Source organism: Trichosurus vulpecula, chromosome 5 (genome assembly GCF_011100635.1).
Source record: "Trichosurus vulpecula isolate mTriVul1 chromosome 5, mTriVul1.pri, whole genome shotgun sequence".
Classification (NCBI taxonomy): Eukaryota; Metazoa; Chordata; class Mammalia; order Diprotodontia; family Phalangeridae; genus Trichosurus; species Trichosurus vulpecula.
The window spans coordinates 249,932,894-249,950,942 of NC_050577.1; the positions used below are offsets into that span (position 1 = coordinate 249,932,894).

General features: G+C 38.0%; 1 protein-coding gene across 1 annotated transcript in view; it reads left to right on the forward strand.

Moving 5' to 3' along the window:
- Positions 1-788: 788 nt before the first annotated feature.
- Positions 789-18,049, forward strand: part of BEST3 (bestrophin 3) — a 40,734-nt gene continuing 23,473 nt past the window's right edge. The window contains exons 1-6 of the mRNA XM_036761541.1: positions 789-940; positions 5,316-5,410; positions 5,854-6,087; positions 15,141-15,295; positions 17,135-17,212; positions 17,335-17,487. Coding sequence (XP_036617436.1) covers positions 789-940; positions 5,316-5,410; positions 5,854-6,087; positions 15,141-15,295; positions 17,135-17,212; positions 17,335-17,487 — 867 coding nt within the window. The remainder of the gene's footprint in view (positions 941-5,315; positions 5,411-5,853; positions 6,088-15,140; positions 15,296-17,134; positions 17,213-17,334; positions 17,488-18,049) is intronic.

An 18,049-nucleotide genomic window follows, 5' to 3' on the forward strand; every position in this document is an offset into this window, starting at 1 on the left:
TCATGTCTGACTCTTTGTGATTTCATTGGATTTTCTTGGCAAAGATCCAGGAGCACTTTGCCATTTCCTTGTCCAGCTCATTTTACAGATGAAGAAACTGAGGCAAACAGGGTTAAGTGATTTACCCAGGGTCACATAGCTGGTAAGTGTCTGGGGCCAGATTTGAAGTCATGAAGATGAGTCTTCTGACTCCAGGCCTGGCTCTCTATCTGCTGTGCTAACTAGCTGCCCCTAGTTTAATTGCTTTCTTGTTAAAGTTAATATTCAGTTTTTAAAATCCATAAATAATGGGAGTTCATCATTTCATGTTCAGTGGTCATAAGATCACAAAATCATAGATTTTGAACTTGAAGAGACATCAGAGGCCATCAAATCCAACCTCTTCATTTTAAAGATGAGGGAACTGAGGCACAGAAAGGTTATGTAATTTGCCCAGAGGGTCAGACAGCTAATAAATATCGAAATCGGGATTCAAACCCAGGCTTCCTGACTCCAAGCCCAAGGCTCCATTGACTCTGCCTTGCTACCTCTCCTCTGTTTTCTTATTTGGGCACTTAAGGTTTTGGCATATTAATGGTCACTAAATTTATAATTTTTTAAATATCTAAGATTTCTACTGAAATCTTAGCTCTTATCCAAGCATTCCTTAATCTACATGTCTCATGGATCAAGGATTTTTGCCTAGCAGTTTGGGTTTCTCTTAAGAAAGAGTAAAAACTCTATCTATCACATTTTTGGTAAGCAGTGGTTTTTCCTTTTTGCTCTTCCAGAAACCCATTATCCAGAGAATGACTGTCACTTACTCCAGTAAGGTAGCAAATGCTACTTTTTTTGGATTTCATAGGCTACTGCTCAAGTGGAGAGGCAGCATCTACAAACTGCTTTACAGGGAATTTATTGCCTTTGCTATTCTTTACACGGCAATAAGTATGATGTACAGGTACTTTTAAGATATTTTTGCATGCCTCCTTAAACTGTAATCCAATGTGATACAAATGTACAGTCTCAATGATTGGAGCCCTTTGGCTGCTGGTTGACTTTGCTTTATATATATATATATATATATGACTTAACCTTTTGCATGTGTTCTTTTTATGTCCTCTCTTCCTCCGTCCAAGTTATTTGAATTGATACCTAACACTGTTTAGAATGTTAAGTATATGCTAACCATCATGTCTAGATGGTTCTAGTATCAGCGGGACAACTAGCTGATAATAATCAAGTATATGCCACGTTCAAAAATGTCACTATTGGCGGATCATGGGGTATTTATGCCAAGGTACAGACAAAATGATTATGTGGATAGCAAAGGCTAGAAACAAACTGGCATGCCACCCACTAATTGATGCCCAAGTACCAGTTAGCTTTGAGCTGGTAATGTGACAGGTAGTAAATGATTACCATGTTACTGAATAATAGCATTCTTTGTTCAGTATCAAGAGGCTTAAGACTGAAATCCTTATCCAGGCAAGTAACCTTTCCTCTAGAGCAGTTTCTTAATCTCTTCTGTGTCATGGACACTTTCGGCAGTCTGAATACATCTATGGACCCATTTCTAGAGTCACGTTTTGAAGTGCATTAAATAAATCAATTAAATGCATTAATTAATATGATTAGTTAATTAAATGCATTAAATAAAATAATATTCATTCCTGGCTCTCATCAATTACAAAGGGTTATGAAGGAAACCATTTATAATGGAATATATTTATTGAAAAATTAAAAACAAAACCAACGCTCCAGACTATAGAATCTAGAGCTAGGTATGAAAGTCATAGTAAATCCATCTTGATGATGGAGCTCAAGGTTGTGGCAAGATAAGTTCACCAGGGCAGATACAGATTTCATAAAACATCAAATAGTCTATGCTAGCTTGCTGGTCAAACAAATTGAGTCAGAATCCTACCTAGAAATAAGACCATGGCTGAAAAATAGATTCTGGCTGAAATTGTAACCCTTTTCTAAATGGAGCTTTGCTTGTTTTCGTTCAAACTACTGTGGAGATTTGTATTCAAAAAGTTGGTATCATTTTCCCATATATTTCTTAATAGAGAAGTAAAATAATACCCTTCATGGTTTATGAGAGCAATATCCTGAAAATAAAGGCTGATGAAAGGTCTTCAGTCCATGTCCTATTAAGACCTATTGAAGGAAAAGGAAAAATTGCTTAAAGAAGAGAAGACCCAGAGGGATATGACGACCATTTTCAAATATCTGAAAGGTTGTCATATAAAAGAGGGATTAGCCTTGTTTTGTTTGGCTCTGGAGGAAAGAACCTGGACCAATGGATAAAAGTTGCAAAGAGACAAATTTAAGGAAAAACTTCCAAACAATTAGAGCTGTCCAAAAGTACAATAGGCTACCTTGGAAAGTAATGGATTTGCTCTTACTTGAGTCTTCAAGCTGAAGCTAGACGGACACTTACCAGCCATATGACGAAAAGGATTATTTCTCAGGTATGGATTGTACTAGATGGCCAATAAGGTTCCTTTTGAATCTGACATTCTATGAGTCTATGTTTTTATTGTTTTACAGTCTGTTCTTCATTATTTCTCTTCATATAGACAAATTCTTATTTAGTTTTTTCCACCAGGAATTTGCCTTATAATCACCAAAAGCTCTCTACTCAGAATTAGAAGGACATGTGGATTTAACTATTAGTCAGTATCTTCATTTGGGGTCAAGGACAGCAGGAGACATTTTACCACAAACCAAAATGAACTCTAAATTGGATTTAAGGATATCTGACCAAATGTGATTTTATATTTTAAAGGGAAAGTTTTCTCAAAATTCATAACAAGTTTTTTTACATCATATTTTACAAAACAATATTGTGATGATTTGTGTGCATCATAAACTGAACTTTCAGAATATTGAAGGAACAAGAAACGAGTCCAGAAGAGTTGTCATACTGGTTTGTTTTCATTAACGTGGATTTGCTGCTGGTGTTGATGATAATGACATTCCTCTTAAAAGCTTAAAACAGCTTTTGCCCTCAAAGAGGGCTTAACTCCAATACTTAACACATCCCACAGAATTATGTTAAATAATAAAAGCTAATATTTATATAGTGCTTACTATGTGCCAGGCACTGTAATAAGTGCTTTGCAAATGTTATCTCATTTGATCCTCACAATGACCCTGGGAGGTAAGTATTCTCATTTTACAGATGAGGAAACTGAGGCAAATGGGGGTTAAGTGTGACTTGCCCAGGGTCACACAGCTAGTAAGTTGTTGAGGTCAGATTTGGGGCTCTGTTCTTCTTGATTCCATATCTAGTAAATGTTCTTTCTAAAGATAGCTAACATCCACAATGGCAACAAAGAACAATTAGAAAATTCATGATTTAGTCTTCTGTTAAATTTTTGGAGTAATCAAATCATGGAATATTAGGGCTGGAAGGGAATTTAGAGCTCTTCCAATCCAACTGCCTTCATTTTACAAGTGAGAAAACAGGTAAAAGGTATGGAATGACTTACCCATAGTTACATATTAAGTGGCAGAGTCAGAATTCAAACCAAGGTCTTTTGATGCTAAGTACAGGACTGTTCCCATGACTCCATGGTTCCTGTTCTGTTAAATGAATCCCTTATATGTTGACCAGCAATGCAGCATTTGAATATGCCGTCTGAATGTGTCATCTTCCCATGACTTACCAGATTTGAGAAGCCAAAACATAGCTGTAAGAAGTATTAAACAGATTCTTATTTACTTATTACTAATGACCATAGTTCAAAAAATTATTAAAGGATTACCTAAAGTGAGCAAATAACTACACTTGGCAATGGACAGATGTGTAAACAAAATCTTGCTTCATAGATTTGCTGATTTTTCTTTCTTAATTCAGACATCTAGGACTAGATAAGATCTGAAGTCCTTCCCAGTTATTTTCTTCAAATCTACATGTCATTCAATCCTGTGATAAACTACACATAAATCAATGAATGGATAGATAGATAAATAAATAGATGACATAGATAGATAGATAGATAGATAGATAGATAGATAGATAAATGGATGCATTGACAAGCCAATTGTAAACCCTCTTTGGCTATTTTTATACATGAGTAAGCCAAAGTACTATAGAATCAATCTCATTGTAATCTGTGGCCTAAGTGATCTTTCTGAATGACTCTGTGGAAATAGTCTATATCTCACAAAGTTCTTCCTCTTAATCTGAGGTAGGAACACCAGACTCCCCAATTCACTCTTCTTTTTATGTCCCCATTTCTCAGTTCACTGATTGGCCACTAATCATTACTTTTTTTCCTCTGGTCCTCCAAAGTGGTTCCTGTATCCTTTGCCCAAGTTGCAAATTTCTACTCTCTTAAAATGGACCCTTACAGCTTCCTAATTATGTTTCTTTTCTGGATTTTTCTTCATTAATGTAGCTCTAATACTTGACTTCTACAGATTATTCTTTAAATATGTTGGTGTTTATTTTTTATTAAACTACTTAAATTTAATTTTAAGTTGGCTGTGCATCTACTATGGGCAAAGCAGTAGACAGGTCACTAAGAAAAATACAAAAATGAATGGGACCCAGTTCCTACCTTAAGGAGCTCATACTTTAATAGGGGAGGATAAAACATGCTCACAAATAAATCTTTCTAGAATTCAGTTTTCTTTCAGAATGGAACCTACACTCTCTCCCTATAATGTGAATAGCACTAATGAGCATTTAAATAAATTTAGGCTTAACAATTAAGCCAAATTAAGAGAATTAAGAGAAAATATGCTCAGTCAAATACACTCTAGGTTGGATCAAAGCTACAGTATATCATTTTCAACTGATCTTCATGAATCTAAAAGTATCAGTTTTTTCTAATTTTTATCTGCTTTTTGGAGATATCTAAAATAAAATTTAACTTTAGAATAAATAATTCTACACTCACTTTAATATTCATTCTAATAGGTATAAAGATTTCATTCATGTAGAAGTATCCCTGGTGAACTGGGGGAAAATTGCCTCACTTCAGAGCTAGCATATCCACCTGTATTAGTTGGAGCCACTATAGAAAGTAATCAAAACACAATGTTTTGGGGTTTTTTTTTTAATTGAGTGCTTATTAAAACCCTATATTTAATAATCAGTAATATTTTATGACTGTAATAATTTTGCTACTTGAAATATTAAGCAATTACATTGATTAAAGACTCACCTGTCAGCTCAGGTACATTTCCTTTCTTTGCTCCTGGTTGCTGCCAAAAAAATATATATTTTTCTTGCTTAGTTGTTTGCACTTAATATCACATGCAGAGCAGGTGCAAAAGTACAATATCATAAAGGGATGTGCATTTTATTTTTGCTCCAGATTGTTACTTACAGGAGCCCAAAAACGTTACTTTGAAAAATTATCAATTTACTGTGACAGATATGCTGAACAAATTCCAGTAACCTTTGTGCTTGGTAAGTATAGGTTACATGCAGAATGAAGCCACCCAGCTGTCTCCATTAGGATGACACAGATGACTGTGCATGGAAGTGTTAGCAAGCTGAGAGGCATGTCCAAAAAGCAACTGCTTGCAATAAGAAGTTACCATCACGCATAAGAATTTCGCCTTCAAAGATGCTTTTGCTAAATTAACATTGGACAAGTTTGAGGTATTAATCTCAGTGCCTTCTGTTCACTAACTGTCTGTTTTGCAGTCATTATCTCAAATCTAATAAACACTTACCAGGTTCCACTCGGTACCAGCCATAACGTATATTTTACATTTCTTATAGGGCAATATTATAAAGGTATGGGGTAACATCTCTCTACCCCAAAGGGGTCAAATTCCACTAAAATGTATCCCTGAAAAGTATACTTTTAAAGAAAGAGAACTCACTTTAACTTTCTTATTCTTCAGGGTTTTATGTAACTCTGGTGGTAAACCGGTGGTGGAACCAGTTTGTCAATCTGCCATGGCCAGACAGACTGATGTTCCTGATTTCCAGCAGCGTTCATGGAAGAGATGAACATGGGCGTTTACTCAGAAGAACACTCATGCGCTATGTCAATTTAACTTCCTTGCTCATCTTCCGCTCAGTGAGCACAGCTGTGTTCAAAAGATTTCCAACAATGGACCACGTTGTAGAAGCAGGTATTGTGGGTTTGTTTTCCTTCTCTTGCGAGATTCTTCCTACCTCAAATGAAAACCTAGAGATGCTCCCCAAAGACTCTTCTTTTTAAACCATTTTCTACATTTGTTCTCTCTAATATATGGAAGTTAAGTGCCTCTAAAGCAATTCTTAACCTGGGATCCCATGGATAGATATCAAGAAGTCCATGAATTTGGGTGAGGAATGAAATACATCTTTATTTCGATATATTGGGTTTCCTTTATAATACCATGTATTTTAATTTATGTGTTTAAAAACATTCTGTTAGATATATACACTTTTAGCTATGGCCAAAAGGGGAATTTATTTGGCTAGATTATGCATATTATGAGGGTTTTGTTTTTTGGTTTCTTTTTTTTTAATTGTTCAATTGAGCGGGGTGGGAGGAAGAGATAATAAATGGTTCTAAAAATTCATTGTAAGAAGAAGTCCATAGACTTCACCAGATTGCCATAGGTGTCTATGACAGAAAAAAGAATTCCTGTTCTAAAAAGTTTTAGTAATAAATCAACAAAAGTATTCTTAGCATGTACCCAAAGTTATTACTGCTGGACCAGAAGGAGGTTCTCAGGGTCTAGTTATATCAGGAGCTTTTGGTTATCTTCAACTTTCTTTCTCTGCCCAGGTGGACTTTGATGCTGCCCTCGTTTTAAGGGTCTTAATCTGGGCAATGTCTGTGGGATAGCAATAATAGTAGTAGTCAAAATGGATTCTGATCCAGTTTTGGTCTGAAGTTGTATTGAGAGGAGGCCAGCTCTCAAGCTCACCCTGTTCAATAACGTTTCAGGGATGCCAAATCTGTGGTCATGAAAAAAACAATCCCAAAAAAAAGGTACACGTTAGGAGCAGGGGATGTAAGCATCAGGAGGCAATATTCCACACATATTTAGTAGAATATTAATGGAGCCTTATGTTCAATTTTCTTTTATGAAAAGGGTGTTTTAAAAAATATGATTCATTTTAATTTTTCATTTTCTTAAGCAGGTAGACAGGTTAGGCCATTGTTTCAAACATGTTTCAATGTTTTTGTTGAGACACTACCATTGGGGGCTCATAGTAATCTGGGTCTTCTTAGAGAAAAGTGGGCTCAATGATCATACATTTAGGTGGATTTGGAACTGGTTGAGTGATCAGAACCAAAGAAGCAGTTAGTAATGAGTCAACCTGGCTGACCAGAGATTCAGAAATTTGCTCTTGGCCAAATGTTGTTTAACAGTATTATTAATGCCTTCATGGAATAGTGGATAGAGAGTTGGCCTCAGAGCCAGGAAGACCTGAGTTCAAGTTCTAGCTCTAACACATAATGGCTTTGCAACTCAAGGGAAGTATCCTAAACTCTCAGTGCCCTAGGCTAAAGTAGCAACATTTGAGTACAACCTGAGCTAGATTAAAATATTATGGAAATAAATTAAAATTATGGTGTGTGGACAGTCAGATGGAATGTGAATGGCTGGATTTGAGTCATGGGAAGGGGTGCTCTCTACCAAATCTTGTACTTTCTTGGAAAAGTTCATGGGCATATAATGGACTGAAAAATAAAACTTGGAAAATCTGAGTCTAGACAATTGGTCACAATAATTTACTAGATTATTTACTATTTTTTTTTAAAAAGCAGACCTGTGATTTCATTGGCACAGGAAAATTCTATGAGGCAGCTAGGGATAATATGCAGGACTTGGAATCTGGATGGATAAACCCAAGTTCAAATCTGGCCAAAGACTAGCAATGTGACCCTGATCAAGTCACTTATATCGCTTTCTGCCTCAGTTTCCACATATGTAAAATTGGGTTAATAATGACACCTCCCAATATTGTTGTAAGGATAAAATGAGATGATATTTGTAAAGTGGTCTGCAAACCTTCAAGTACTATATAAGTTATGATGATGATGATGATGATGATGATGATAATGATGAATCTACCAAAGCAGATCAGCAACTGCTCTGCAACTTAGATTCTTATAAATGTACCTGGGTCATCGAGGGTTGAAGAGGTTTGCTCAGGGACATTTTGAAGGAAAACCCAGGAAGAGTGTGGGTACATATCCCTTTTCCTCCTAAAACCTATGAAAATAGCCAATGGTACAAGGCCAAACTTAGGTACACACATACAAAAGCTCACCTTAGTCCTGACTTATCCCAGATTTATGCCATCTTGAACCAATGGAAATAGGGGGAGCAGAGGAAAGAGGAGGTTAGTAAACTCTGTTACATTCACTTTTATTATTATTACATGGGGAAATGAGACCACAGCTTATAAATGCTTTATTGTGTCCTTGAAACAATTCTAGGCATAGCTGTAGGCCACAGACAGAATCATCAAGTAGATGAAATTTTATCTAACACCACCCCTCTTTCTAACTCTTTTCCACCAACCCCTCCACCTACAAGGCCATTAATGTTCTTCTGTTTGTCCCCTCTGCTTGATAATCAATGTTATTTGCCCCTTTAATATGCATTTCAATTAATATCTTACCTGCTCCACTGATATCCAGTGACACTTACATTCTAAGACCTCTCTTACTGTGGAATGAAAGATTTTATACAATGTTGAAGAAATTTCGAGCATCATGAGGGAAAAGGGTGGGAGAGGAGATGACTTCCTAGGATAATGCCTTGTTATTTTTATTGTTTTTATGATGGAATAGGAAGGGTTCTCTGAATTCACTACACGTAGTGGGACCACTTACCTTACCTAGCCCTAAAGATAGCTGAGTCATCTAGGGAGATGAGATATGAGGCTGCACAAAGGGACATGTGTCCCATATGTTGGCTCTCCCAGCTTGGCACATGCCCCATTGACTCTCCAGACCGTCCTAGTTCTATGCCAAGGGCTCTGGGTAGAACAGGAAATTCAGGGATGGGGTAAAATGTCATGGCTGATTCTCAGATGTAGGACACAGCTGCTAACACCGTAGTGGGCAGAGAGAACTGATACGTAATATGAGAAAAGGGATGCAAATGTTTCACAAGACTTTGTGGGGGAGGGACAGGAGACCCCAATGCAGCCTGCAGCCCATCTGCAAAATTTTACCAATAAGAAAAGGTCCAAAATATAAGCTAGACTCCAACTAGAATCTCAAAGAACCTGCCTGCCCTCCCCCAATACCCCCTTATCTCAGGGTGACTGTTACCTGGAGAGGTCAAATATTACAAGAAAATATGGTATGAGGGGTGAAGAGAAGAATAATCTTGTACTTTGAAGCAATTGGCCAATGGCAGACAGGATTCTAAGTGAGAGAGGTCATTGGCCAGTTATAGTCTGAGATACTCCAAGGTCTAAATTATCACATAAATCACATTAGTCTGGGGTAAAAGAACATAAAAGTACATGGTCTTTGTGATATCATAAAGACCTAGATGCCTTGTCAAAACTTCACTGGGGATTCATGTTGTAGGCAAAACTTTTTAGTTTAATCTCCAGTGTGCATGTATGTACATGTACATGTGTATACATATATGTATATCTATATGTGTACATTTACATGTATATACATATATATCATTTTATTTTCAGTTAAATTAAAGGTTGAACACTTTGCTCACTTGACAGAGGAAATGAAGTAATCAAAATTCTCTAAGTTTTGGTCATAGAATAAAGGTTTGCAAATCTCCTTGCAAACATCATTGCATTTGCCTCTGACAAGACTTGGGAGGTGGTTGCTATTATTATTCCTATCTTATAGATGAGGGAACTGAGACAGATAGAAATTAAAGTGACTTGCTCAGGATCATATAGACAATAAGTGCCTCAGGTGAGATTTGATCCTCACACCAAATCCAGAGTTTTTATCCATTGATTAGAGCTGCCTGGATATCTAGTACTTGTTGTCTCCCCCACTGGAAGGTAAGTTCATTGAAAATAGGGATTACTGAATTATTTGTACTTGCATCCCCAGAGCCTAGCACCGTGGCTGGCACTTAACCAATATTTGTTCATTGATTATTTAAAGATCATGAAATCATAGAATTTTAGCATTAGAAGGGAACTCAGTAGCCATTTTCCCAACCCATCCTTGCAAAGAAACTGCACTACAAGACACAATAGGTGATCATCCAGCCTCTGCTTGAAGACTTCCCATTACCTACTGAGACAACACATTGCACTTTTGGACAGCTCCAATCCTCAGGGAGTTTTCTTTTTCCTAACATTGAGCCTAAATCTGTTTCTTTGCATCTTCTACCTATTGCTCCAGGTTCTGCACTCTGGGCCAAGCAAAACAAGGCCAATCCCTCTTCTACATGTTGTTTTGTTGTTCAGTTGTTCCAATCATGTCTGACTCTTCTTGACTCCATTTGGGGTTTTCTTGGCAAAGATACTGGAGTGATTTGCCATTTCCTTCTCCAGCTCATAATGCAGCTTGCAAAATTTGTCCAGATGAGTGAAACTTCTGTAAGTTAAGAGTTTTCTTAGACAGATGAGGAAACTGAGGCAAACAGGGTTAATTGACTTGACCAGGGTCACACAGCTAATAAATGTCTGAGGGTAGATTTGAACTCAGGAAGATGAGTTCTAGGCCCAGCACTTTATCCACTGTGCCACCCAGCTACCCACCCTCACCTCTTTATTCCTAGAAGCTATGCCTCTCTTGGGAAGCAGTGCAGGATAATGGGTGGTTGGACTTGAATGTGACCTTGGGCAAGTAATTTCATTTCTCTAGATTTTAGTTTCCTCATCCATATAATCAGGAGGTTGAAATAGATGGAGTCTGCAGTCCCCTGCTACCCTAAATCTATGATCTTAATGCAGTCCAAGATGATATTTCCTTTTACTTTCTTTTTTTTTTGGCTGACCTAATACACTGTTGGCTCATATTAATATTATTGGCTCATATCAATATTATTACTAAAACTCCCCTATCTTTTCCAGACAAACTGCTATATAGCCATGTTTGTCCCATCTTGGATTTGTGTGAATAATTTTTTGTATGACTTTACATTTATCACTAGTCAATTGCACAATAACAACAACAATAATCATTCTAGTGTCAGCACAATGTCATAGCTGTCAAGCTATAAAGATTTGTTTCAATTTGGACTAGCATGTTAAATATTCTCAGAGCTATGCTATCCGTAATCATGTAGAGGAGACTGGGGTCCAAGTGATTTGTCTAAAGTCATCCAGGTAGTCAAGAGCAGAGCTGACTCCTGAGTCCTCGTTCGCTGTTCTTTCCATGGCATCAGGCTGCCTCTGGTTTGGGTTTCTTAGCACAAAGTTGTTTGCCTGAGAACACTACAGCATAAGCTCTCTGACCAAGTGCTTCAGACTTGCCCCAAAGCATTCCAGCCATTCTGGCCACCCAGCCAAGTTCTCATTCCTCAGTGTCAGACACTTCTTAAAGTGACAACCTCTTCTGAGGTTTCCATGATTGTTACTGGTTGAACTATGCATTTTTATTTAGACTCATGTACTACTCGGGTGGAAAAAATGGTTCTCCAACTTACTTAATAAGAGAAAATAATAGATATTATTTTAAGACTCACAATGCAGCTTGCAAAACTGGGTCAGATGAGTAAAACTTTTATAATTCAAGAGTTTTCTTATGCTATTGCTCTTTTGACATTTTCATTAAAATTGAGTAATTAGTTTTAGTCTCTTTGTTGTTGTTAAGTGGTTATGAGGGTAAATATCATGAATTTTAGGAGATGTTGGGAAGGCTAATTTAATTTAGGGTGGGAGCCTTCTTGGAGTATTAAGATTATTTAATCTGTGGTCTTTCACTGTGGTGCCTCTTCTGGGGCCTGCCTCTTCCCCCTCCACCCTACCAGGTCAGTTGTTCAGGGGTCTATACCTCTTCCCACCACTCCTCTTCCCTATTCCCCACACCCTCAAAAAAAATTAGCTGGTTTTGCTCCCTGGCAAAATAATCCCTAATTACTACTCCAGACAGAGTATATGGTACTGTTATCTCTTCCACACTGTGACTTTCCCCATCGAGGTTTCACTATATCAAGGGTCAGCATAAGAAATTAAATGGGAATTTTTTGGGAGTTTTATGGAAGCCACAGATAACATGCAAAGACTAGCAGACAACACAGAACCTATGATCAAATATTAACCCAAATTTTACAATAAGGTACTGTAAACACTCCATAAAGAGAAAAAAAAACAATTCGGACTTCTTCTCTGGCATGAAGGAAGGGCCAAAAAATTTTACTGGGATTTTCTAGATCACAGAGGCACCACACCACTAAACCCCATGATGTGGAAGGGTTAACTGTAGAAATGTTTTAGAAGGTAATATATTTAGAAAGGAAAAAGTCATCAGTCATTCAACAAGCATTTATTATGTGTTTACTAAACTGTGGAGAAGGGAAGAAAGGCAAAAAATGGTGCCTGCCCTCAAGAGCTCCCATTTTAATGGGGGAGACAATATGTAAATAAACTATGTGCATGCAGGATATCCAAACCCTGTTAGAGGACCTTAAATTTAACCCCATGCTATTTGCCCTTTGGCAATAGTCATGCAGAGCTCAAATACTGAAGCCCCTGGGAAGTAGATATGTTTCCATTGACATCAGTGGTCAAATAATAGCCATCCAATAACATAACCCTGAATAGACAGGGTTGGTAAGTGGTTATCAAGGTAAATATCCTAAATTTAGAAGATATGATGGGAAGGCTAATTTAATTTAGTGTGGGGGGGGGGCCTTCCTTGAATATTAAGATTATTTAAATCCGTGGTCTTTCCCCTCCCAAGAAATTGAAGAGCTTCACAGAAAATTTACTTCCTAGCCAAGGCTTTGTGCCACCCTCACTCTTGCGAGGAGGCCTCCAGTGAAATCACTGGGTGCTCTCTGTACCCCTGAGCTAGACGCTCAAGGATACCGTGGTACAAGGAGAACTATACCAGCTGTTCCTATCTTGGCACGTCTTTCCAAAGCTGAGTTAGTTACCCCGAAAGTCTCATACTATGACTCCAGGAATAGACAGAATGCTTCAGCGTGGAATGTAATAATTGCCTGGCTTATGGCAAGATTGTACCATGTCTGAAAGAAAGGACACTCAGAGATGAATTCACTCTGAATTAAAACCACTTAGTGCGATGCTTCAAAGGGCTGTTGCTTGACTGGACTTCACACGGTTCTATTTTAGGAGTTTGCTCACATGGATCCATCAGGAGTTAGGCACAGATGAGGAACATATCAATTAGCCAATTAATCAAGCATCATTTATCGACAAACACACCTGATATCTGCCAAGCACTATCCTAGGCAGTGGGGCTACAAAGAAAAAAAATCACATATCCCCTGCCCTCAAAGAGCTTATATTCTACTAGGAGAAATAGCACAAACTCAGGTAAATCCAGTTGACCCTAGCTTCCTTCAAGTCCCAGCTCAAACCCTGCCTTCTGCAAGATTCCTTTCCTGGTGTTCCTCAACACTAGTGTCTTCTGTCTGAAATCACCTCTAATTTATCCGGTGTATATCTTGTATATACGTAGTTGTCTTCTCCATTAGTATGTGAGCTCCTTGAGGGCAAGGGTGATTTTTTGCCTTTTTTTTTGTCTTCCCAGGGGTTAGCACAGTGCCTGGCACCTAGTAGGTGCTTAATAGATATTTGTTCACCGACTGACTACTTGAGAGGTTAGCAAATAACATGCCAGGTCTATCTGGCCCATACATGTGAAAAACAAATGACATGAGAAGAAGTTATTCCAAGATAACTGAAAAAAATTATATAGCATAACCCAAAAGTCTTAATGCTGGTTTAAGTAGCATTAAGACTTTTGGGTCATCCTGTAGTTAAGTGAATGGTCATTTTTGGAAGTTTCATTGCATATCTCTGTCCACTAAAGTCCTACTCTGATACCTCATACAAATATGGAGGTGACCCTGGTTTCTCAAAGCCCATACTAGTGGAGTATACTTTCTGGCATTACCACCAAGGGGCAACTAGGTGATACAGTGGATAGAGTGCCAGGACTGAAGTCAGGAAGATCTGAGTTCAAGTCTGGCCTCAAACACTTACTAGCTATGTAACGCATGGCAAGTTGCTCAACCCTATTTGCCTCAGTTTCCTCATCTGGAAAATACAAGGAAATGGTAAACTACTCCAGTGTCTCTGCCAAGAAAACCCCAAATAGGGTCATGAAGAGTCAAATACAACTGAAAACGACTGAATAACAACAACAGTACTACCAAACTGAATGGGCTTTGGGTATGGACCCAATGAAGGAGAATATATCTGTTGTACATCAGCCTAGCTAAGTTCAGAGGGATTCAGCACCAGATTGACCACCGGATGAGGAATTCTTCACATACAAAAAATCATGGATCCTGTTGACTAGGTCATAGAGGGAATGCAATCTATGTTAGCAGAAGGCATGCCCACACCAACAACATAAGAGGTCCTTAAAGTACTGAAGAAATATTGCGTGTCTCAAGGACAAAATGGGACTTTAGACTGAAGTCATTGGTATAGGAAATTCCCAGGTGAAGAAACCCCCTCGAACAATGCAGGTTGGTCTCTTGTATGTAACTCATAACTTAGAGAGTTTTCCGGAGCACTGAGAGGCTAAGAGACTTGCCCAGGGCCATAAGTCATATTTGAATGCAGATTTTCCTATCTAGCTCCCTGTCCACTATACCACATTGCTTCTAACTCAAGGGCAAAATTGTATCAACCACCTGATCTTAAAAGCTTGTGAGTGGGTTTACTGTTACAAAGCAAAGTGAACCCAACTGCTACATTCAAGCAGGAGGTCCAGTTAGTCAACAGCTACAACTATAGACCAGGGACACCAGGTTCTGAGCTATTGATTACGAGCACCAAACCACTGAATTACAGAATTTCAGTTGGAAAGGACCTCAGTGGCCATCAAGTCCAACTCATACCAATAAAAAAATTCCATCCCCCCAGAGAGAGTGTAAGCTTCTCAAGGGGCAGGGATTTTATCTTACACTTTTTTGTTGCTGTTTTGTTGTTGTTTTCAATATACCAACATATAAGAGGTTGTCCAAAAAAAGAAAAGGAAAAGCTTATTGAATTGAATAAGAAATAGGATTCTTCAGCTATCTTTCCTTCTATACAGGCTTTATGACAGCAGATGAAAGAAAATTGTTCGATAACCTTAAATCTCCACATCTGAAATACTGGGTTCCATTCATCTGGTTTGGAAATCTGGCATCTAAAGCCCGAAAAGAAGGACGAATCAGAGACAGTGTTGATCTACAGTCATTAATGACTGTAAGTACTTCACAACCTGAGGACAAAAGCTAGCAGTTGTGGAACAAGAAGAAGGAATAGTCATCTCCATTACATTGGTCGGTAATTTTGCTCCATGACAAGGAAATGAAAACCCCGTATAATGTCACCTGAACAGCCTAGATATAGATGAAGCTAAAAGTGTCTAACTCCAAGCCACTCTTGGTCCCAAGTAACACTGATTAGTTCCAGGACAACTTTAAAACTTAGAATTTGCTTCAAGATATTTTAAAACAACATCTCACTTTACTGGGGATCCTCAAAATATCCAAGGTCAAATCAGTTCACCAGGGACTGCAGTGGACCAGATCAGGAGCCCTGAGCCCATGCTGAAATCAAATTATCATTCTAGTATGAGAAGAGGATATTACTTGTCTGTAGCATGTTCTTTCTGTTGGGAGAAAAGTAGTTAATCTTTTCAAAAAATTAACAACAAATTATAGTCTCCTAAAACTCCCTACTGAAATGTTTAGAATGATTTTATTTGAATTTTTAACCCTTATCTTTCCATCCAGAGAAGAGCAGAATGGTATAGCAGTTAAAAGCTGGCCTCGGAGTCAGGAAGACCTGAGTTTATGTTCCACGTCTGACACATACTGATTGCGTGACCTTGGGCAAGTCATTAGCATGCCCACGGCAGCTCTCTAAGACTGTAAGTTACAGAGCCAGTGTCAGTCTGCTTTGGTAGAGGGAGTTTCCCATTGGAAATCACAGGTCCAGTAAAAAAAAAAAATCTTTCCATCACGACCTCTGACCAACATCTGAAATCATAGGATGATAGACTCATGGGATCCTAGATATAAAATTGATAGTGACCTAAGAGATAACATGATTCAAAGCTCTTATTTTACAGACAAGGAAACTGAAGTCCACAGAGGCTAGTCATGATCACACGAGTAATAAGTAAGCAATAGAGTTAGAATTTAAAGCTGGTCATCTGGCTCCCTTTTTACAAAAATTTTTTTAATTTAAATTTTTTTCACATCTACTTGTTACTTTCATGACAACATCTCTGTAAAGTAGTTAATTCAACTATCATTCTCTCAATTTTACAGATGAAGAAACAGTCTCAAGTTCAAGAGACCTGCTCATAGACACACAACTAGGGTCAGAGCCAGAGTTTGAACTTAAGTTGCTGAATCCAAGTTCATTGTTTTTTCTACTGAGCCATATTGTCACACTGATGAAAGATGATATGAGAGGCAGCATGTTATGGTAGAAAGAGTATTGAACTTGGAATCCGATGAGACCTAGGTTCGAATCCTAACTCCAACGCTTACTTTGGTGACCATGGGCTTGCCTCTCTGAACCTGTTTCCTCATCTGTAAAATACCTGTGAATAATGCTTGCTTCATAAGGTTCCTTTTGAGGTTCAAATGAGATAACACATGTACCATGTTTTCCAAACTTTAAAGCTCTATATATTCGTCAGTTATGATGATAGTGACGATGATGATGATGATGGCGATGATGAGCTATAGCTACACTAATCATGACCGTTTGTTTTTTCTTGAAAATCATATATTCAGATTAATGGTGTACCCTTCAAATCCATCAGCTTGGGAGGTGACATGTTTATTTCAGTGGCATTGCCTGACTCAAAGCATTTTTAAAATTCCCTTTGTTAGTTATTTTTAGAGACTCCTTATATACTCTGTATGAAAACCTATCTGATAAACATTACAGATCCAGCTTGTAAATGCCATGTCTCTATTCTTAATCCTGGTTTATACTCATCCCTCATCCATTCTTACCACCCCTACTTCCACCCCTGTCATTGTTATTTTAACAAGTCACAAACACTGTATGTTTCTGAATTAGGAAATGAATCGGTTTCGATCTTGGTGCAGCCTCTTGTTCGGCTATGACTGGGTTGGGATTCCGCTCGTCTACACCCAGGTAGAGAATTACTTCCAAACTTTATTTGTGCTCCCATAACCCCATTTTGCCTGTCTCTCTCTCTCTCTCTCTCTCTCTCTCTCTCTCTCTCTCTCTCTCACCAAGATTTCTCTTTATTGCAGGTTGTTACTCTTGCTGTCTATACCTTCTTCTTTGCATGCTTGATTGGACGTCAATTTTTGGATCCCACCAAAGGTTATGCAGGACACGACTTAGATCTCTACATTCCAATCTTTACTCTCTTACAGTTCTTCTTCTATGCGGGATGGCTCAAGGTAGTCAACAATTTAAGCCCTGGCCACTAAGAATTGGTTTATAATTTCTCCCATAGGTTTCGTTTCATTTCTTTGAGAAACTAAGATTATATCTATGCCATGTGCTGAACTGCCTTCACTGACTCCTTAGAAGCTCATTATCTTTTTAAAATTTATTTTCTTATTTTTTTACATTTTAAGTTCTGAACTGTCTCCTTCCCTCCCTCCCCACCCTGCACCAGAGAAGGCCACCATTTGACACAGATAGACATATGTATGTATGTAAGACCCTACTATGCATACTTCTATTTATCAGTTCTTTCTCTGGGGATGACTAGCATTTTCCTTCATAGGTCTTTTGTAGTTGATTTGAGTATTCATAATACTCAGAATAACTTAGTCGTTCACAGTTATTCTTCAAACAATATTGCTGTTACTGTATACAACATTCTCATGGTTCTGCTTATTTCACCCTTCATTATTTCATGCAAGTCTTTCCATGTTTTTCTAAAATCAGCCTGTTCATTATTTCTTACGGCACAGTAGTATTCCATTACAATCATATCCCACAACTTGTTTAGCC